Below are 21,718 nucleotides of genomic sequence, written 5' to 3'. Positions count from 1 at the left end.
GAAGCCCAAGTGACAGCTCCTAGCTGCCAGATGGGCCTCCCCAGGCCAGGGCTGACAGGGCCCTGCCACAGATGAAGAGGGCAAGGGAGACTGCACTGGGCAGAGGCCACCACCACCATCAGTTCTGCCCATCGGCCTGGGAGGTGGGGCTGGACCCAGAGCTGGGATGCTCACCACTGGCTGAGGGCTGTCCCCTGCCCTTTGCAGGCAAAGCAAACAAGGGTGGTCAGCTTACCTTCCTCAGCCTCCTGGAGCTGGGTCCGGGGAAATTAGGAGCTGGTGGGGGCCACCGAGGTGGGGCAGGAAGCATGAATGACACCCTCAAGCTGGGGCCCGCCCCCTTGAGGGCGATGAGAGCGCCCAGCCCCAGGCATTGTGCAGAGCTTGCCAGGGTGAGGTGGGCAAGCGGTGGGTACAGGGCACCCACAGCAGCCTTCCTGTGTCAGCACTGGGGAGAAATGCTGTGATGGGGACACAGGGCAGCTGGGAGCCACAGGACAACTATGGCCCTTATGGAACAGGACGCTGGGAGACACGAAGGAGACCGAGGGGCCTGGGTGGGCAGCCCAGGGAGGAATGGCGTTCCTACCCACATAGGGGCTGCAGTGGGGACAGGCTGGCTACAGGGACAGCTGGGCCTGCCTAGTGCCCCCTCCTGCCTCCACGGATTCATGTTCCCACCCAATCTCCTTCCACCCTCAAATCCCCGAGAAACACACTCTTTCTTGCAAGACACAGAAAGCAGAGATACTCTATAATTCTGTTTATCGAAACTTCCAGAATAAGCAAATTAAAACAGACAGGAAATAGTCTAAGGGGTGTGAGGGGCTGGCTGCTAACAGACATGGGGTCTCCTTCAGGGGTGATTCACAACACTGTGAATGTATGCAATACCCCTGCGTGGTGTCTTTCACATGGTTACAATGGTGAATTTCGTCGTATGTGAATTTTAGCTTGATCAAAAAGTTTTCAGACAAAACACACATCGAGTGCTCCAAGTGTCATGAAAGAAACAGGCAGGAAACAACAGCGCCAGGGCAGGGGATGAGCAGGTCTGATCCCATCTCAGGAGCGGCCATGTCATCGGATCTGGTGCGGGATGAGGGGACAGAGAAGAGGTGAGTGGAGCGGGGCTGGATGGGCCTCCAGCCAGCCAGCCCAGCTGGGCTTCCACCCTGTGCTCAAGGGCTTCCATACCGTGTACTTGTCCCACTTCTTCTCAGGGTCGTAGGGTTCCCAGCGGCTGGCAGGGAAGATGTGCTTGTTTTTCTCATACCAGCTCCGCAGCACCACCTTGCCTGCGTGCGACTGCAGACGGGAAGAGGCCCAGATGCTGCGGCTCAGGGCCACTGGGTGCCTGCCCCCTCCTCCCCGCCCCGGCAGGCCCCGAGCATACCTCATCCTTCTCCACGGTGGCGTCACTGAGCAGCCGCACGTCATCGTGAACGTCAAAATTGAAGAGGGGCCCTACAGGGACAAGGGGCCAGCCCCCCTCTCAGCCGCCACCCTACAGTGGGGGCAAGCTCGGGGAGGAGGGCGTGGCCAGGCACACTCACCGCTTTTCCCTCGAGCCTTGGTGACAATGAAGTCATAGAAGCTGTGGTGCTACAAGCCGAGCACAGGAAAGTGACAGCGGGTGACTCATTTCGGTGTCTCACAGCTAGCCGCCTGCAAGCCCGGCTCCAACCCTGCCCACCCGAGCCAAAGACCCAGAGCAGGAGGGGCCCCCTCGAATTCCCTGGGTGCACCAAAGCCTGAGACCCTCCCTACCACCCCGCCTGGGGCTGCAAGGACACAGGAGGGACTAACGTGGGGTATGATTAGGTCCTCCTTGATGTACATGAGCTGCTCCACCCCTGCCGACCTGAGGAAGAAAAGACGAGGAAGCTGCTGGCCAAGGATACCAGGCACCAGACCCAGAGGCCTGCGAGGCTAGCAGGCAGCCCAGGCCAGAAGGCACCTCCTACCCCAGCTCCCCATGGGGAGAGGGATGGAAAAAGGGGCCTGAACTCCTTTCTCGGGAGCGCAGTGCCCAGCATGCCGCAAGCAGGAGCTGCCACTTGGGGGTCCCAGGTGCCAGGCTGAGGCTGCAGACTCTGGTGCACACACTCACACATGTACTCACACACCCACGCAACCCCACCTGAGTTCGCTGAAGTCTTTGCGCAGGATCTCGAGTGCCTTCTGCAGGAATTGCTGCATCGTGTTGCCCTTCTTCATCTGTGTGAACAGGCATGCAGGAAACCAAGGGGTTGGGAAAGGAGGATGGAAGCCCAGAAGGGGACTCTTGAGAAGGTAGGCACCCCGGAACACTCACTGCCCTCTTCCCTGCTCCCCCCAGGCCACTCATGCCAAGGGGTCTGTGGGCTTTGTCAAGACTGACAGTTCCTTCCCACTGGAAGGCTGGGCCCAAGGGCAAGGCAAATGGAGCACAGGCCTCACATTGCCTACCTTGACTGTGCGCCGGTGCCCAGAGCCATCCCAGTAACTGAAGGTGATCTCGATTTCCTCACCTACAAGACAGACCTGCTGCTTGGCCTCCAGACCCCTGCAAGCTTCCTGGGGCTCAGGGCACTGCCAAGAACAGCATTGACAGGAAAGCAGGCATGGTCCCCACCCCAGGCTACACGCCTCCCACTCCAGAAGCTCTCACTCTTAATCTTCTCCTGCTTGGCTTCCCACTCTTGCCGTAGCTCCTCCCGGAGCCGATTCTCCTCCTCCTGGAAGAGAAATGGGCAAAGCGGAGAGGCCCAGGGCTGCTCAGGGGGCACGTGTGGCCACTTCCTGACTGAAAGCCTCTGCCAGGGTCACGCTGCCTTTACCTCCCGGTCTCGGTCAGGCAAGAAGCTTGTGTCCACATCTGGGTTCTTCCCCATTTTCCTCTTCTTTGTGGTGATCTCTAGAGCAAAAGAAGACAAAAGAAGTCAACAGTATGATGGCCCTTGCCTCAGGGGGGTAACTGTATCAACTGTCAGAGAAAGGACGTCACGCCATATCACATGACCTCTGGAAAAATCCACAGCACAGTCATTAAAGAACAAGACTACAGAAGACCAAGAATGTCTTCACAGGATTATGAAGATGGTTTTGACCTCACAGACCTCTCCAAAGGGTCTCAGAGACCCTAGGGTCACTGGATCACTCTTTGAGAACCGCTGACCTAGAAGATGAGCCCACACTCCAGGGCAAGGGTTCCAGAGCCTGGACAACTTACAAAAATTCCACACCGGGGACTTCCCTGGTGGTCCAGTGGCTACGACTCTATGCTCCCAATGCAAGGGGCCTAGGTTCGATCTCTGGTCAGAGAACTAGATTCCACATGCAACAACTAAGAGTTTGCTTGGCACAGCTAAGAGTTCACATGCTTCAACTACAGATCCCATAAGAAAGACCCAGCACAGCCAAGTAAATAAAAATATTTTTAAAAATTCCACGCTGGCTACCAACGGCCAAGCCCCCAAAACAAAATCTCCAGGGGGAGGGGAGGCACCCACAAAGCCTCAATGACACACAGTGAGGTTGAAAGCCTCCCTCTAGACCCATGCTGTCCCAAAGGTAACCTCTGCCACACAGATGCAGCTAAAACCCAATGCAACTGACCTGCCAATGGGAATGTTTTAGACACGAAATACTTAATGTTACTAAACAGTACAAAGACTATCCCGGGGTTTCCCCCAAGAAGCTGGCAGGCTCTTTGCTCTTCCTCCTGACAGCACTGGCTGCTCCCATCAAAGCTGTCCCTGTGCCAACCCCTGCCTCGGTTCTACCGTATGGATCCCAGACCATTAGGCTTTCTAACCACCCATCCCCTCCAGGCCTGCAGCTGCACCCTCCCCAGTCCTCAAATGTGTGCACTCCCGCCGGCTCCACTTCTGGGCATACTCATCTCTCAACTCTACACGCCTCCCAACTCCCCACATCTCTGGGTGCTAATGAAATTCCCCTCATCCTGAAGGCCCAACTCAAATCATCCCCTCTCCCCTGGCCCCAGTGGGGCGCATGGTGTCCTGTGTGACTCCCACCAGGACAGGGACGGTGCCCAGTGTCTGTCCGTCTGCCTTGGTCCTAGCCCATCTGCAAGTGGGTGCTTGGCACACAGGGGCCCTGCGGCGTCTTAGTTCTTGCTCACCAGCGTTCCCAAGTCTTCCCTGTTATCCCTTGTTCCCTTGGGCAAGAGCTGCTCTGTCCAATTAGCAGCCACTTAATGTCTGTGGTTGTGTCCATTTACACCGAAATTATTCAAACACAATTAACAGTTTGGTGCCCCAGTCACATGAACCCCACACCCCCACCCAGGGACTGTGCACCCGGTTCCCACTCAGTCTGCCACCAGAAAGCAAGCCCTCCACTCAGCTTTGCCACAGTGAAGACTTGGCTCTCTCTCTCCTGCCCCAACTTCTGAGGTTCAAGGCCCCAAATGCGGTGAGCAGTCAAGGTTGTTGGTGGATGTGCTTCTTCACTCGAGACCCAGAAGCCACGACAGAGCTCTGGGCGCTGAAGCCATCCCCAGCCTGCCCTCACCTTCCCTTTCCAGCTCCTCCTCGTCCACGGCCACCTCCTCCTCCTCCTCGCCTGCCTCCTCTTCTTCCTCCAGGGTGAAGGACAAGCTGGAGATCTTCCGCTTGGCCTCCTTCTTGCGTTCCTTTTCTCGTAGCTTCTCCAGCTTCCTGCCAAGGCACGGGTGGCTATCATGTATGTCCCCACCCCTAAGCCCCATTTGCCGACCCAGAGCCACCTGTGTGCTCAGTGCAGGGCAGGTCCCAGGCAGCACAGGCCCAGAGTCCTACTGCCCTGGGTCCCTTCAAGTTCACCAGCAGGGCTCTGATGATCAAAAGGCACCCCCACCCTCCGGCTTCCACAAGCAGGAATGGCCTCACCCGCCCCCAAACATGAGCTCCATTTGGAGGGGAGGACCCACAGCTGCAGCTCCTTCGACTGCTCCTTCTTGGCGAGTTGCTTCTCCCGCTCCTTCACCAGCGCCTCCTGCTTAGCCTTCATGTCGTTTAGGGTCACAAGACCTGCGAGTTAAGGAGACGGGGGTGAAAGGCGGTCACTCAGAGCGAACCACGGAGCGGGCCTCTGGCCAGGAGTGGGGGCACGAAAGCTTGGCATACCCACAGTGCTGGACTTGAGCTCAGCCTCCACTGCATCGTAGTGTGCAGAGAACTTCTTGTCAATGTTGGACTTCATTATGTTTTCCTGTCCGGGAGGCACAGCAGTGATGATGGCCACCTGCCACCCCACCGTGGAAGTGGGGACCTGGGTTCTCATCCCAAATGAGTCCCTAGACTATGATGTGGCATTGTGAAAGACATGGCCCCTTTGCCTGATGCAGGGTCCCACGGGGCTGTGAGAGGCTCTTCCAAGTGCCCAGGCAGTCAAGTGGAGTGGTTTCCCTGCACTGTTCTGCTCCGTCCACATGTCCTGCTCACTCAGTAGTCTGGAGCCATGAGTCCTACCTGCCGTTGGTGTTTTTCACACCCAGCTCTTCAGCTGAAGCTCTGGAGACTCAAGGCAAGGAGTGATAAGAGGAAGTGGAGAGCAGCTGGGGGCCTAGACCCTCACTGAGCAGTGTGGCTCCCTCCTGAAGCCCCCTCGCTCCAGGCCTGCCCCATCCCACTGCATTCCACCGTATGGACCTCTGCAGAGAGATGAACCTCTGTCTGGCCACACGGTGATAGCCGGGTTGGGGCTTTGAGTGTAAACTGAGGCAGCAGTTGGGCCTGAGAGTGCAGCCACTTCACGGCTGCCGTGGGACCCAAGGCCCCCAAAGACCTAAGTGGGGTGGCCTACCGCAAGCGGCCACTCACAGAAGCCCTTAGTGAACCACTAGCACCTAGGACCTTCCTGCCTGCCTCTGTTAGTTGAAACGGGTTCAGTGGCCAGGGGACTGGTTAGGGCCCGCCCTTCCGGATAGCCACTGAACCCGGGCAGAGGCCTGACTCTCAGGGCTGAGGGGCCAGAAAGACAGGATGCTCTGTACCCTCGAGGGTGGCCCCAATTGCCACACATGGAATCACTGAACGTGGCTCCTTCCTGTTTCACGCTTGTCACAACCTAGCTAGCCTCAGCCTTCTGGGCCCATTTTATAGAGGAGCAGACTTTCGCCGGCCCGCTTCCGCCCCTTGCCGGAGATTGGCGAGCAACGTTCCCACTCCAACCCGCCGCCCGCACTCCAGTCCCGCCGGCCAGGGTCGCGTGGGGTCCCGGGGAGTTGGGGCGGCGGTTCGAGCGCCTGCTCTGAGGCGCCCCGGCCCGGCCCGGCCCGCACCTCAGCAATCCTCTGCTTCATCTGCTCCATCTGCTCGCGCTGCTTCTCCCGCTTCTTCATGAGGTGCATGGCGCGGCCTGCCTCGCTGGCGGCACCCTTGTACTGAGCCATGGCGACGGCGACGGCAAAGACAGACTGGCTGGGGCTCCGGAGCTGAAGCGGCTGTGGAGACGGCGGCTCGGTCGGCTGACGCCCGCGCCGTGACGTCAGCCACCAGGGGTTGCGCAGCCGCCCCGCCCCGCCCCGCCCCGGCACGTGACCACAGGCCGCCCCGCCCCGCCGGCCGTTTGAGGCGGGACGATCCCGCTCTTCCTAGCTTCCCCATCAGTTTCGTAACAATAAGCCCCGGCCTGAGGCTGGGTCCCCAGTTCTACTTCCTTCTCTTGACCGCAAGGCTGCCCCCACCCCGGACCCTTCACTTCTTCAGTGTTGATCTCAGTCTAAGGGCAGATACCCTCAGTCCCCTTGCTGCCTCCCTGCCTGAAGCCCCTCTGGTTACTTCTGCTACCTTGATTTTGACTCCCCTCCCAGGACTGGGCCCTAGTCCTGTTTCCCCAGGCCACAAGACTGGGCCTGAGTTCCCTCTGCCCCGTCCTCCTCCTTCTTGGCCTGAAGGCAGGGGCCCTGAGTCTCTGCTTCCGCCACTACAACCCCCACCCCAGGCTGGACCCCTGTCTCCCATTTCCCTCACGTTGACCCCCAAGGGTTGGAGTCCTGGTGTCAGTACTAGCTCAATGTGTGGCCTTGGGCAGGGTGATGTGACCTGCTCCCTTCAGTTCAGGAGCTCTGCAATTCCCTGATGAAGGAAGTCACCTTTCATAGCCATTGCAAACAAAGCTAAACCACGTGCAGTCCCAAGCCTGTGTAGGAGAGCAGGGCAGCTCAGGGAGCCAAGGCCCTGACCTGAAAACAGCTTTGAGAAGAAAAAACTAAAGATCTAGGCTCAGATTTCAACACAGTTTTATTGGGAGAGTTTGTTTTCTGTGAAATACACTAGAGGATGGGGAAAGGGACACATTCACTTTGCAAGATAAGGATTTCCCACCACTAATGGGAAGGAATAGGATGGGCAGGGCACAGGGGATTTGGATCCATTTTCCCACCTCCTTCTGCTTTGCTCACAGGTCTTTTCTCTCTCAGCCAGTACCAGCGGACACAAAGACAAGAAACAAAAACAAGCTCAACCTCCAACGGGGCCACACCCAAGCCCGCTCCTTTCCCAAGCTGCACCAGGGTTGCCAGGGTCAGGCGGGCCCGGCCAGGGTAGCTGTTCCACAGCCCCAGGCCACACCGTGAGGCTGCGGGGGACAGGGCTCCCTTCTCACATAGGGTGGGCCAAAGTTAATAAATTAGAATAAATTATGGGGGCGGACTAGGGAAAGGAATGCAACTTTGTGCTGGGAGGGCCCCTTCTTTCCAACACACTAAAGTTGGTGGGGGGAGGCAGGGGGCATCTCCAAAGGCCACTACAGTAGGGGTAAGAGCAATGGGGGCAGAAGTCAGCTTTCCTCCACGTTCTTCCCAAATAGAGCAGAAGAATTAGGGGTGGGGGGAAGATACACACACAAGGAGAGGAACCCCCTTTTCCCAGGATAAGGAAGGGCCAAGACGGAGGATACTAACCAACCCCTCCCCCCCCGCCTCCCAAACCATCACTAAGGTTAAGGATTTGGTCAGTGAATCAATGAGGTGGGTGACAGGAATGTGGTAGGGGAAGCAGAAGATGCTGGAAACGGGGACACCCAGCCACACCCATTTCCCCTTCAGGGAGAACAGACTCAGGTTGGGGGAGAGGGCACCAGGGGCTGGGCTAGGGGTCAGCCATCACTGGTCAGCTTCCCCAAAGACATCATTCTGTTTGCGCTTCATGTTCTCAAAGTCAAAGGCGGAGCCTGCCATGCGCTTGTAGATGTCTTTGATGTCATTGCAGGTTGTCTCAAAGTGTGTGGTGGCATCATAGGAGCAGGAACAGAACACCTGGAAACAGCCAGTGCCCAGGGCCCGAGGTGAGTGGAGCAAGGGCCCTGGGCTGGCAGCCAGGAGCCAGGGCCGGGACAGGCTGCTTACCTGGCTCTCGGAACCGTCATCGATGGGCTCATACAAGTCACTGATGGCCACAAACCTGAGGAGCAGATGGAGGGACTGAGACAGGTCTCAGGATCAGCCTTGCCCTCCACGATGTCCGCCTTCTGGCTCCCTGGCTTCCTTTCTCCCCCCAGCTCCAGCCCCAGCCCTCCAGCCCCTCACTTCTGGTCAATGGGCTCCAGCAGCTCCAAGGCTGGCTCAACCTCCTTTTCGGGATCTGAAGTCTCCACTGTAGTGCTGGCAATGGCAATGTACTTGCCCTGCGCGGCCACGTTGTGTGCGTAGGAGATCATGCACACGTAGATGTCTGCCCACAAGAAAGGCTCTGTTAGCAGGGGCACGTGGGGGGGGCGCTCCTGGGGGCCAAGCTCAACTCAGGCCCTCCTGCCCCTCCCCAGCCCTACAGAGCTGGCCACATCCCAGAAGCCACCCTCGTGGAGAGGAAGCATCCGTCCCTAGGGCCTCAAGGCATGGAGACCGTGATGTGGATCCCTGCTCTTCCGTGGAGGGATCGGGCAGAAAGCCAGCCCCTGGGCTGGGGGTGGGGGCAGTGAGACAAGGCCACCCCGAAGAAGAGAACACATTGGAGGAATTCGCGTGGGGCTTGGCCTACCTGACTTCCTGTTGACCTGGTTCTGGGGGATGATGATTTGGCAGGAGTTGGCATCGTTGGTGTTCTTGATTGGGTGGCTGAGGATGCAGATGATACGGATAACCTGGCCGGCCTTCCGCACGCGGTCGGGAACGTAGCTGGGGTCACAGATCAGCTGCTTGCAGCGAGCCACCTGTGAAAGCACCAGAAGGCCTTGGCCCTGTCCGACCCCCCCTCGATGTCTGAGGGCCAGAATGCCCAGGGAGGGCTGGTAGCTCTGGCAGGTGGGCCACTCCCCAGAGCTGTCACTATCGCCCCACCCACAGCATACATCCTCCTCCTGCACCTGGGGAAGGTAGGCCCCCATCCACAGCTGTCTGCTGACAGCAGTGACTACTGTCTTCCTCTGGAGCCCCGGTCCCCGGGCTGAGGCACCTGGCCGAGCTGCAGGAGCCCCAGCAGAGCCAGGGTGACCAGGAAGAGGGTCTCAAAGGACAGGCCAAGCCCCGCCCAGACTAGCATGCCTGCGCGGCAGGAAGGCTCACCTCGCCCTCGGACTTCACGCCCACCACCTTGCCATTCTCCATGATGATGTCGTCCACCGGTTTGTTCAGCATGTACGTCCCCCCGTAAATGGCACTCAATCTACAGTGGGGAGAGGGACCATGAGGGTGACTCCTGGGAGACACAGGGACCAGCACTACTGCACACCCTGCCCCTGGCAGCGCAGGGCACAGAGAAGGTGGCCTCAGGCAGGCAGAGCTCAGGACACCTGGGGGCTCTTCTGAGCTTTGTCGCTGCCAGGACCTCAAGACTGCACCTAAAGGGGTCCCTCCTCTCTAGACTTAATGCCAAAAATTTCCAGCAAAGGGCTAGCATGAGGGTGGCTCCTCAGGGAAATGTCCCAGGGAACAGAATGAATGGCTCTGGAGAATCCAACCAGAGATTTCAAGGCCACAGGTCCAGTCCTCGTGCCATCTCACTCCAGCCAGGAGCCAAGCGAGCCCCATCTGTGGTCCTTCACCTCCGCACTTCAATGCCCTGCTGGGCTGCCATCACCCGAGGATGGCGGGAAGTAAACTAAGCCCACAGCGGGAAAGTAACAAAACACAGTGGAGATGCCCAAGGGGGCCCTTTCCCCATTGTTGGCCTCAGCCTCCTCCACTGCCAACTGACAGAAGCCACACCCTCACCTTGCAAAGCCTTGAGGCAGCTCGCCAAGGCCATAGAGTGGGTACAAATACGGGCTCTTGCCATACCGAGCCAGGGACTCGCTGTACAACTTGATGCGGTTGATGGTCTCAAGACATGGCTGGTCCAAGTAGCTGGGGAAAATAGGGTCAGAAGAGGCTCCAAGAGCAGAAGGCCCAGTGCACCCCCACCCCGGCATCAGGCCAGCATTCCCACCATTGCAGGCCTGGGAAAGACCATGGGTCAAACGCAGGGAAGAGACAGAAAAGGCGACAGGTGAGTGAGCCCGGAGCTGAGTACGGGAGGTAGGCAGGGTGAGCCAAGGGAGCAGCAGGCAGGAGCAGGGAGGGCAGGGGGTGGGCCAGCTGAGGGGTTGTCTGCCATGCCAGTTTCCCCTCACTCATCAGTGCGGTAGAGTGCCAGGGCATGACCAGTGAAGTCAATGACATCCTGGCCCAAGTCGAACTTCCGGTAGACATCACGCATGCTGGTGTTCTGGGGGTCGACGCCCTCGAAGGTCTTGGGGTCGTTCTCATCAAAGTTTGCCACGAACACCAGGAACTTGCGGAAGCGCCGTTTCTCAAACATGCCCATCAGGTCTGTGAGGGCCACGTGCAAAGCATAACTGAGGTGCCGGGCCGTGAACCTCTCCACCTGCCAGACAGGCAGAGCAAGCGGGCGCCCTAATTCCCAGCGGAGTTCTCTTGCAACCACTGTGTGATTTTCGATTAACCCCTCTGTGCTTTCTGGCCTGTTTCCTCAACTGTACCAAGAGTGAGTCTGGCTGGACAGCCTCTGAGGGCCCTCCCGGCTCTGAAACTTGGGGATGTTTCACTGATCAGGTGAAGCCCCTGCCAAAAGCTGAAATCTGTGCAGAACACCATATTCCCTTCGCATGCGGACTCCCCTCCTGGCAACCAGTGGATGAACACAGGGGGATGATAGAGCAAGGGGCTTTTGGTACTGCACAAGAAACATGACCTGCAGCAAGGGCCACCCTGCTCTCGATAGCTGTCCCCCCTTCCCCCTACCCCCCAGTTCCCTGGCTCATGGGACCCACACTCACTGGAAGCCAAAGCTTCAGTCTCGGTAGATGGTACTTTGTATATCTTGCCCCCCTTGTAGACAAAGCTGCCCTCCACCACCTTGAAGTCCAGGTAGCGTGTCACCTCTGTATACAGTAGCATCTTCACAAGTTGCCCTGCGGGGTGGCGTGGGCAAGGTGACATGGTCAGCATGGCTCCCTTCCACAAGCTCGAGCTGGTCTGTCTGCCCGTGGTCTGCAGTCTGACCCTTCTATGTTCGTCCCAATCACCCCGCCCCCCAAAATACCTCCTTCATCTCCCTCACCATTGGCCATGAGAAATTTGGGGATCAAGTCAACGTTCCAGTCTCGGCCCCGGCCCATTGTTTCAGGGGGCCCCTCCAGCAACTGAAAACGCTTATACAGCTGCAGGGAGAGGAGGTGGGAGAGAGAGAGACAGAGAGATGTATCTCAAGGAAACCCTCCCGCCCCTGCCCCCGCCACCCCACCCAGAAAACCTGGGGAGCTGCTTCATTCAGCACCCCATGCAAGAGGTTAACGAGGGATGGGTCCGGGCCCGGAGCAGCCTACCTCCTCCAGGGGGGTGATGGAGGAGCTCTCGCCCCCATAGTAGGGATTCCGGTCCATGTGCAGCACCTTCTTCCCGTTCACAGACATGATACCCGACAGGATACATTCCTGAGCGAGGGGCAACGTTCACTGCACTCCCATCTGCCCACATTCCCACCAGCAGCCCTGACCATATTCCCTACTCCAACCCTGAGGGGATAGTCAACCTGAAAGGCTTCTGCCTCAACACACAGCTCCTTGCATCTGTGGCTGGTCGCTTAGCCTAAAACTGGGGGAGGGGGGCTTCATATGACCACGGTTTCCTTTTATAACCTTGCTGGGCAAAAAGGTGAACAAGGAAGAAGGTATCCAGCAGGCACATGGATGGTCTTCAAGCAACCAAGATGCCAAGAAAATCACCTATCGACGTAGAAGCCCACAAAAAGGCAGATAAAACACAGGGATCGCCTAGCTGGACAAGCAAAGGACCCGAAAGGGAAGTAAAGAAAGGCTTAGCATGGTGCCGAAATAGGAGGCCCCACCCTGGGCCGCCTTCCTCAAAGAGGAGCCCCTGACCCTGAGCCTTCCCAGCCACAGTAGGGGCTTCCACACCCGACTGTTGCGGGGGGGCGTCTCTCAGGGCAGCAGTCCAACAGGGTTCGGGGGAGGGTAAATACCCTCACCAGTCACTGTCAGCAGCCCAAGGACAAAGGCTGCAAATACGCCTCAGCCCCGAGGTCTCCATGGGAAACCGGGGTGGGGTATCGGGAATGTGGTCACGGTCCCCACTGCAGCTCCTTCTGGAATATTCCCTGGTTCGAGAACCTGGGGAAGCAGGATGAAAGCTCACCCTGGCGAGCCCCCCCACCCCCGACCTGACCGGAGGTCCCTGTACCACGACATCCCCGCCAGAATGAGAGCAAAATGAGAGGGGATGTTAGGCTGGTCCTGGGTGGAGGCCGGGGGTCGGGCCAGGGGAATTGGTTAAGAGAGACGGCCAGAAAAGGGGCCGCTTCTTGGGAGACCGGCCATGACAGGGATGGAGGCCACATCACGGGGATTGGGCACGGGGCTGTCTTTTCGGAGACCGAACAGCGCCGCCGGCACTGAGGGGAGGATAGGGCCAGGGGATGCCGCATCTCAGGGAGGAGGCGAGGCGGCACCCTGGACGCTGGAGGCCGCACTTACGGTGAGTCCGGTCCCCAGCACGATCACGTCGTATTCCTCGTCCATGGTCAGGCCTCGGTGTCAGCGCCCGTCGGCTCCTCCTCCTCCTCCTCCGCCACAGCCACCGTCGCCGCCGCCGAGGCCGCTGCCGCCGCCGCCGCCGCAGTGGACCAAAGATGGCGGCGCTCCGTCCCGCTCGACCCCTCCGCCACGTCAAAGAGTCCCGGCCCCTCCCCTCCGCCGCCGCGCCTACCGGGGGCCCATGCCGTCCCCGCTTGCCTCCCGGTGAGGGTTGCTGGGGCCCGGGCCCTAGCACTCGCGCCACTCGGCGGGCCGCGCCACCTCGCCGAGGGCCTCAAAAAGAGGGCGGTGAGGCTGGGCGGGGCGGGGCGGGGCGGGGCGGCCCGGCAGACGGTGCTGAGGCCCGCCAGGGATCCGTGCGCGGGAGCCGGGCGCGCCCCGCCCCGGGAAGCTCGGCGCGGCCCCGCCGGCTGGGCGCGCGCTGCTGCGGCAGGCGGAGGCGGGCTCTTGGGGACTTGGGGGCGACTATTGTCGCGGCCGTCTCCCCCGCCTCCCTCTCCCGGGCACTTACGGCCCCCGCCCTCCCCTAGTCGCTGAGGCGGAGGGGGGGGCGGGACCCAGCTTGCAAACGACCCTCTCGGCCTCCCCTGGATCCCTGGAAAAGCAGCCCGCGGGACGGCCTCCATCCCTCCATCCTCGGGCCTCCTCTCTCGGCCAAGCGCATCCTCCCTTCCTTGTGCCAAGCGCAGAAATGAGTGACAAGAGGCCCAAGCATGGCGACCCGTCTTTATTTTATTCGGAAGGAAACCACGAGCACCCCGGGGCTCCTGCCGGGTACTCCTGACAGGAACAGGCCCCAAACCCTGTGATCACACCCAGCCCACCTTCCATGGAGGTCCCTTCCTTCTTAGGCCAAAGGAATAAACCCCAGTGTACGGCTTATTGTTAGCACATCACCAAAAAATAAAACAATAACGCCAGCTAAGCAGGACAAATAGTAGTTCCACACTCCCCCCCAAACTCAGGGAACAGAACAGCTCCTGGCTGCTACAAGGAACCCCATAAAGCCTGGGAAGAGAGGACTGGCTACACAAAAGCACTATCAACAGCAAGGAGCGAAGGTGGAGAAATGAGAATAAATAAGGAGAAGGGGGGGATTTTGTAGAACTAATGGCCCCTACCTTTATAATGATCAAGCCTGGAAGATCTGACTACTGTCTATGCAGAAATATATACACCTTGTGGAAAGAGATGGGGAGGGGAGTGGGCAGCCTAGGGAAGACCCTCAGCAGGTTGAACAGGTAGCCTGACAAACTAAGGGGAGCCAGGGAGTCGTGCGATGGCAGAAGAGCGAGAAGCCTTCCTGCCCAGTGGGCCTCTGATGGGGAGGTGACAACCTGGACCCCAGCCACGCCCTCAACCCCCGGCAGGTGTGGAATCACACGATCTGGGTCAAAGTGATGGTGGGGCCCTTGTGGTCGTCGAAGCGGTCCATAGTCTTGAGGCTGAGGATCATGTGCAAGCCGTAGGTGAAGATAAACAGCATGAACAGGGAGGTAAGCAACCCCATCCAGATACCCGGGGAGAAGAAGCCTGCACAGTCGCTAGCGTAGGAGAACTGCTCGCCTGTCACATTGAAGGCCTGGATCTGAGGGACAGAAAGCACCAAGTAGCCCCACCTAGAGAGGCCTGGTAAGGGCTGGGGGTTCCCCAGCTGGTGGGAGGAGAGCACCAAGGGGACGGGACTCTCAGCTACATTCCCAGGCCTAAACCTGAAAGGACCCGGAGACCCTTCGCAGGCCTCTGCTCTCCCGCCAACCCCCTCCAGCCGGGGCTCCCTCACTCTCAGGCACAGTCCCTCCTCCCTTCCTACCTGGAAGTCCCGAAAGGTTATCTGCCAAAGAGAGGGCTGCGTGTCAGGCACAAGGAGGTTGCCATCCTTGTTTTCACTGCTGACATGCTCGCAGTGGAAGGAATAGATGCTGGGCCCCGTGACCTGGGAGGCATTGAAGTAGGCGATGGAGCCGTTGCTGTGGATTTCCAGGTTCTCCAAGGTAAACCAGTGCCGGGCAGACACCGAGTAGAAGCTGTTAGCCAGAGTGAACCTGTGGGGGGGTGGCGCAGGGTGTCAGGCAGCTGGAGAGGCTGGAGCCACAGCAGCCCACCCGCCCCTGCCTCTCAGACTCACTTGAATGTCACCATGGTACCAAAGAGTGAGTCATAGGTCAGCACCAGCCTGCAGAGGAAGAGGGGTTTTCAGACTCTGGGATGGCCTTGAAAACACTTCTGAGCAAGGCCCTCAGGTCTCCTTCTACCTGAGCTGCACCAGGTCCTCCTGCAGAGCCATCTGAAGAACCAGCGCCCTCACCTGACAGATAGGAGACCTGAGGCCCCATCCCTTTCCAAGTCAGGAACTGGGTAGCACACAGGTGCCCCACCTCCAGTGGAGGGCTCCTTCCTCTGGGTTCCCTGAACCCCCAGACTCCCTCTTGGGGTTGCTGAAGGTGCTCAGGCTGAGCTGTGAGGCTGCCCAAGGGGATGGCACCGGGATCCAGAGTGATTAGGAACTGTTAACCAAGGCCCCAGCTAAGGACGAGAAGGCGTGAGCAAGCAGAACTCTGAACAGCGGCCCCACACCACACCACCACCTGCGTCCTCATGCTGAATGCCCCTCAACACAGACCCCGGTAGGGGCACGCACTTTGCCCTCACCTGGCAATGGAGTCATCCCAGGAGGAGCCAGTCAGGTTGAGGTCCTGGACCCCAAAGGTGCGGGAGGTCAGGTCCTCCCAGTGCTCCCTGTATGCCACCGAGAAGTTTTGGGCCCAGAAGAGGATCCGGGGGGCAGTGTCATTGTAACTCACAGGGGCATTGATCGCAGGTGGCGCCACTGTTCTCTGCAGCAGCTGGCGACCCAGCCCCCCAGTCACCATGGCTACATCACGGGCCACCTGCAGACAAGAGCCCACAAAACTTTCTCTCAACAGCCCTGGGGGCAGGCCCTGAACCAGATAGCCTGCCCCTCCTCTCCCCACTAGGTGCCATCTCCCGTCCCACCAGGGACGCTCATATGCAAAAGCTTCCTCTGAGCAGCTTTCCCCTAAGCCTCTGTGACATTGCTAGTCTTTGCAACTTCAGAACACTTGGACTTCATGTCCAAAGACGCCAGCCCATAAGGCTGCTAGGATGAGATGGACAGTGGTCACCTGACTTTGTGGCTCATCCATGCCCCCCACCCCTACACCTGCCCAGAGGAGGAACCAGCCCCCCTCCATGCCCCCCGACCGCACCTCCTGGAGCCCTGGGCGTGGGCACATACCCTAGAAGGGCGGACTGCTGTGAGGGCCGCCGTGTAGGGGATGTCTTCTGACTTGAGTGTGCTCAGCACCTGCCCAACGACCTCATCTGAGGGGCCAGAGGGAGGACACAGATGCAGGTCAGAGGCAGCCCCTCGCAGCCACTGTGCCCTGCAGAAGCCTGGAGGGGTAGGCTGTGCCCCTCTATGACCCCTCTGGGCGCCTTCTCTGGATGGTGCTCTGTGATATCACCTTACGGAGGTGGGCACCCCTAGACGTCTCCACTGTGAAGCCCTTCCCACCCCAGCAACCGGCATGTCCCCGGGTGGGACACCGAGCCCCTCCAAGAGCCGGCTCCAATCCACCCCCAGTAGCGTTTTCCGTTCAGCAGCCACTTTTCATCATCCTACCCACTCCCGGCCTCCCCTGGGATACCATGGCCCCAGTCACCGCCTCCCCCACGTGGACAGAGAAAAGACAGACAGCTACCGAAAACGCCAAATCCACCATGGCCAGTTTCCGGTGACCTTTCCGGTGACCTTTCTGGGAGGAAGAACTGTCCTCTCTAGCACAAGGGAGACAAGTTCTCAGAACAGGTGTTTGTAACAGTGCTGGTGTGTTAACCCCCCAGACCCTAGGGTGCAGGCTGCCTGGGTGGAAACTGGCTCCGGGCTGTGCAGAGGAGGCCCCTGCGCGTTCAACGCTTGGGCCAAGGCCTGGGGACCTTGCCCAGCTGCCAGGGGCTTGGAGAAGCAGCCAGGCCCCATGGGAGCTCCGAGAGGCTGAGGAACCCGGGCCAGCTCTGTATGGCCAAGGGCTGGATAAAGATGGAAACCGTGCGCCCTCCCCAACCCCACTCACCATTGCCTGTGAGGACTTCCTTCGGTGCCATCAGACCCGAGCTAGGGAAGAGACAGAACGTTCAAGCCACCCAAATCCCAATGGCTCTCTGCCACCCGTCGGGCTGCCTCCTGAAGCACCTCCAGGCCCTGTCGTTCCCTGGTATAGCCCCACCAAGTAGCACGCTCAAGCTGGGCTTCCAAGATCTGCACTCACCACCACCAGTACCCCCCTTCCCGGGACCTCTGCTCACCTCGCAGCCCTGCCTGGAATCCCCTGCGCCTTCTCCCCCAGCTCTGGAGTCCCGGTCACGTCCCTGCCACCTCTCCATGAACAGTCCCCGCTAGACAGGCTGGTTCCCCGCTAGCGAGGCCCATGCCTGGCTCATCTCAGGAGGCCCGAGAGGCCTAGCTTGATGCTGGGCACTGACTCCCGAGTCCCAACCTGGCTGGAGGGCCTTCCTGCCTCTTCTGGCCAGATAGACGCCCTCCGGGAGGGCCTCAGGGTGCTAGGTAGAGGATGGCTTGTCTGGACAGAGCTGCGCCCCCAGAGCCTGGGCCCTGAGGCTAGAGGCCCAGCTGTACCTGGCTGTGTAGGGCAGGCGGATGAGCAGCAAGGCCGGGATGCTGGCATTGAGCTTCAGTTCCCGGAGAGTGGCCAAGTCCACGTGTAAGGGGCTGGCCCCGAGCTTCTCTTGCAGGTAAGTGGTCAGAGTGCTGACCGCGTACCAGTCAACGGCGGGAAGCACCAGAGAGGAGGGGGCCAGGTCCAGGGCATTCTGGGGACAGGGTGGGAGATGGGCAGATGAGTTAGCAAGGGGCCACAGGACCAGGGCCAGCCACCCAGACCTCGGTGGCAAGCCACACCTACACCGGGTCTCACTCCAGGTGAGAAAGAAAACACACCACATCCCTGGCCCTGACACTCAGCGTTTCCCCATCGGAGTTTCCCCCTCGAGCCAACGTCTCTGGTTCCTGAGGGGACAGTTCCTATTATGCTGGCGGAGGGGGGCGTGGGGTGGCCTCCAGGGTCACTGGCTGGGTGTGGACTCTTACCTCCAGGTTAGAAAAGGCACTGTCTTGCTTGTTTCCAAACACACCACCATATGCTGTGAAGTCCTCAATGCTCAGCTAGAAGGTAAGGAAATAGCCTCAGAAGGTTGGACAGACGGGGGGGGGGGCCAGGGCAGGGGGCAGAAACTGGCCCTAGGCATTTTTGCATGGCCAGCAACATCTTTTAGAGGCAGGTTTGATCTGGGGCGTGAGGGTGCATTTTAGGGGTGGGGGCGTGTAATGTTCTCTTTCTTTCCGCCAGCAACCCTCTCAGCAGGGCGAGAAGACAAGGTCACGGGGTTGGGAGAAAATGTGTGGGCGGCTGACTCATGATAACCTCAGGAGTAAGAGTCAGCCGCCTGCCTGGAGATAAGAGGAACTGCCTGGAGGAAGAGGGAAGCTGTGGGGAGGGGGCTGGGGGCAGCCAAGAACACTAACTGCATGCCCCCAGGGCGGAAGGCGGAGAAAAAGAGAACCTACATGCCAGCTGCGACAGCTGGAGCTGCCTCTGTCCAGTCTGCACAGAACCCTTTGCAAAGGATGGTGAGAAGTTCCCCCTCCCCGCCCGGGTTTTGGTGGAAGGGGACAGAGGTGAAGATCTCAGAACACACTGGGCCAAACACTGAAGGCTTCTGAGCACTCTGGACCACAATCACCCTGACCCCCATCCCTCTAATCTCTGCAACCTAGGGATGTCCTTCAAATTCCGCCCTCTGCCCCAACTCCCAGCTTCCTCTGGCTTTTCCCAGGGAGGCCCAGAGGTGATCTTAATCAGCTTCCCTGATGTCACTGTGTTTAGTATACACACCGGCCCAGCCTCCTCACCCTTCTGGGCAGGAATCCTCAGCCTCTCTGGCGCCCATGTGCACTCTCTGCTTGAAATCACCCAAGGCTTCCTGCCACATTTTAGAACTGTGACTAACCCCTTTCCCCCTCATCTCCGGGCTCCTCAACTGACCATCTCTTATGCCTTTCTCTCACTCACTGTACACCAGCCACACCAGCTCTTCCAGGGGCTCACCGGAAGCACTCCTCGCCCAGGGCCTTTGCACCTGCTGTTACCTCTGCCAGGAATGCATGCCTTCCTCCCCCAGCCACATGGCTCCATCTCTACCTCCGCTTAGATCTCTGCTTCAATACCACCTCCTCAGCAAGTGCTTGCCTGCTCCCTGTTTATCTTACACAGCATTGCCAGTCACTCTGTCCCCTGAGTCTGCTTCCTTCTTGTCTAAGGACTACAGTGCTGACCTTATGTCATACCAACTTAGCATTTACGTAAACCTCTCACCCTCGCAAGAGTGTTAGCTTCTTTGGAGTAGGGGCTTGGGTGATTCTGCTCATTGCTATGTCCCCAGCACTTAATCAATACCTGGCACAGAGTAGGTAGTCTATATTTGACAAATGAATGAATGCCATCAGATGGGGGTGGGGGGGCGCCAGCCAGATGTTTTATATGGACTATTAGAATTGCTCCTCGCCACCCTCTGATGTCGGTAGTGTCTTTTTACAGATGTGGAAACTGGCATTTGCAGAGTATTTCACATGTCCAAAGGCCAGTAAGCAGTAGAACTAGAACTGAGTTCCAGTCTGACTACATTATTCACCACCTCCTGGAAGGACTACAGGCCAGCACAGCTACCATCTCCTGCCCACAGAGCAAGACCACAAAGGGAATGAGCCAAACAGGCCACCAATGAGGAACAGACAAGCAGAAGCTCAATAATCTCGCAAACACTAATCCTACACTGCCCTAGAATCTTCTTGTGGTCTGCATACCTGCTTTAGGGGCAGAAATGCCCAGATAAGGGGGTAAATAGTGTGCTGGGTATGAGCACAAAATCACAGTGGGGGGGTTGTCCAACAGACTCAGGCTGGAATAACCTGGGGCTTGCACAAGACATGGAACTTCAGCTGACCCTACAACCCTTAGCTCTTTAGGGAGTAAAACCAAGATAATGACATCAGCTCAGCTAGTATGAATGAAGCACTCAGTAAGCGATCAATCATTCTTCCATTCTCTGTCTTACGATCATTACAGTCAGAATCACAACTCTGCCACCCATTAGCTATGTGACCTTGGGCAAGTAACTTGCCATCCTTGGGCTTCTCATCTGTAAACGGGGTTCATCATCCCTGCCATGTAGTGAGTCAGGTAAGGGTTTGGCACTCAAATCAGCATCTGGCCTCTGACCCCTTATTTCCCCCAATCAAGTGGGTGCCATTTCTGGGCCCTCACCATTCCCGTGCTCGATAGAGTGGCTCAGTGGAAGCATGTTGTGCCCATAACCCAGAGATAGATGGATGGAAACCATCCTCTGCTAGCTGTTTGGCTTCCCAGGTGGCGCTAGTGTTTAAAAAAAAAATAATCTCCCCCCTGCCAATGCAGGAGATGTAAAGAGACATGGGTTCAATCCTTGGGTGGGGAAGATCCCTTGGAGGAGGGCATGGCAACCCACTCCACTGTTCTTGACAAGGGGATTCCCTGGCGTCTCAGACTGTAAAGAATCTGCCTGCCAATGCAGGAGACCCAGGTTTGATCCCTGGGTTGGGAAGATCCCCTGGAGGAGGGCATGGCAACCCACTCCAGTAGTCTTGCCTAGAGAATCCCATGGACAGAGGAGCCTGGCAGGCTACAGCCCATAGAGTCGCAAAGAGTCGGACACGACTGAAGCGACTTAACAGGCACGCACCATTCCCACTGAACGTTCTCCCGCAGGCCTTCCCAAGGAAGGAACCACACCTCCCTGTAGTTTGGACAAGGTCACTGAAGCTTCCCTCGGGGAATGGGCCTCAATGTCCTGGGGGAGAGGGGGGCTGTCTCCTGATGACGAAGGGAGAGAGGGCTGGGGCAGGCGCACCTTGTCCTGCAGGAACAGCAGCACATTTCGGGGGCCCAGCTCCAGGGCGGGGTCTAAGTAGGTGGAAAGCTGCATGTCGCTGGTAATATGGCCCTCGTGGGTGTCGGCCGCAGGAGCCCACAGGCCTCTGGCAGGGGATAGAGAAGTGCTGTCAAGCGGGGGCTTGAGATCCGAAGCCCGTGGCCTCCCAGCTTGATGCCTGGGGCCCAGAGCCAGCGCCCTCGCTACAGGCCACCGAACAAGGGACAGCCCCCCTGGGCCTGGCCGCCCCCCGCCGAGGACAGTCGGGGGTCGGGCGAGGGCACCTCAACCGCCGCGGTGCCCAGCGCAGCCCGCCCCGGCCCGCCCTGCTCACCGGTCACTCGACCACAGCACCAGCGGCACCTGCTGCTCCGACGCCGCCGCTACCGCCGCCACCAGCATCAGCGGCAGCCATGGCATCTGGCACAGCGCTGGGGCCCGCCGCGTCCCCACCCGCACCCGAGCCACCGCAGTCGCCGCCATCATAACCTCTCGGCCTCCACCGCCAAGACCCACCGCGGCCGCCGCGGATCAGGTGACCATCGCCCCCGCCCGAAGTCCGCCTTGAGCTGCCATTGGTCCGGGCGCAATACAGCTCTCCAGACTCTCAGGTGATTGAACGATGTAGCTGTCACTCACAGCCGCTCCTTTCTGCTGGTTGGCTATACGTGTCTCCGGGCGCGCACGCTCCAAATAGTTAAGGGGGCGGGGCAGAGCGCCTCTGGTTCCC

General features: G+C 58.9%; 3 protein-coding genes across 4 annotated transcripts; all 3 read right to left on the bottom strand.

The window, feature by feature from the left end:
- Positions 1–748: 748 nt before the first annotated feature.
- Positions 749–6,466, bottom strand: FAM50A (family with sequence similarity 50 member A). The gene is made up of 13 exons (XM_081568046.1): positions 6,272–6,466; positions 5,115–5,199; positions 4,919–5,018; positions 4,522–4,667; positions 2,823–2,899; positions 2,654–2,720; positions 2,452–2,513; positions 2,144–2,220; positions 1,810–1,864; positions 1,557–1,605; positions 1,397–1,467; positions 1,198–1,308; positions 749–1,089 (listed from the first exon to the last, which is right to left on the bottom strand). Exons 1-13 carry the CDS (start codon positions 6,380–6,382, stop codon positions 1,081–1,083), a joined length of 1,020 nt encoding a protein of 339 aa, XP_081424172.1. The 5' UTR covers positions 6,383–6,466; the 3' UTR covers positions 749–1,080.
- Positions 6,467–7,214: 748 nt separating this feature from the next.
- On the bottom strand, positions 7,215–13,072 carry GDI1 (GDP dissociation inhibitor 1). 2 transcript variants are annotated; one of them, XM_081568044.1, is made up of 11 exons: positions 12,922–13,072; positions 11,755–11,862; positions 11,490–11,589; positions 11,206–11,340; positions 10,540–10,738; positions 10,142–10,273; positions 9,494–9,593; positions 8,970–9,141; positions 8,519–8,663; positions 8,339–8,393; positions 7,215–8,248 (listed from the first exon to the last, which is right to left on the bottom strand). In XM_081568044.1, the coding sequence occupies exons 1-11, from the start codon at positions 12,964–12,966 to the stop codon at positions 8,096–8,098; spliced, it is 1,344 nt and encodes a 447-aa protein (XP_081424170.1). In that variant the 5' UTR covers positions 12,967–13,072; the 3' UTR covers positions 7,215–8,095. The 2 variants fall into 2 exon arrangements, with proteins under 2 accessions (XP_081424170.1, XP_081424171.1); XM_081568045.1 differs by lacking the exon at positions 11,206–11,340.
- A 621-nt stretch (positions 13,073–13,693) lies between these two features.
- Positions 13,694–21,502, bottom strand: ATP6AP1 (ATPase H+ transporting accessory protein 1). Its single transcript, XM_081568043.1, has 10 exons — positions 21,323–21,502; positions 20,968–21,094; positions 18,113–18,187; positions 17,642–17,835; positions 17,079–17,119; positions 16,241–16,326; positions 15,634–15,872; positions 15,110–15,157; positions 14,795–15,026; positions 13,694–14,569 (listed from the first exon to the last, which is right to left on the bottom strand). The coding sequence occupies exons 1-10, from the start codon at positions 21,472–21,474 to the stop codon at positions 14,360–14,362; spliced, it is 1,404 nt and encodes a 467-aa protein (XP_081424169.1). The 5' UTR covers positions 21,475–21,502; the 3' UTR covers positions 13,694–14,359.
- Between the last annotated feature and the right edge of the window lie 216 nt (positions 21,503–21,718).

The sequence above is a fragment of the Giraffa tippelskirchi genome, chromosome X (genome assembly GCF_054371585.1).
Source record: "Giraffa tippelskirchi isolate mGirTip1 chromosome X, T2T-mGirTip1v1.2.pri, whole genome shotgun sequence".
In the NCBI taxonomy this organism is placed as follows: domain Eukaryota; kingdom Metazoa; phylum Chordata; class Mammalia; order Artiodactyla; family Giraffidae; genus Giraffa; species Giraffa tippelskirchi.
This window is presented reverse-complemented; position numbering and strand designations above follow the sequence as displayed.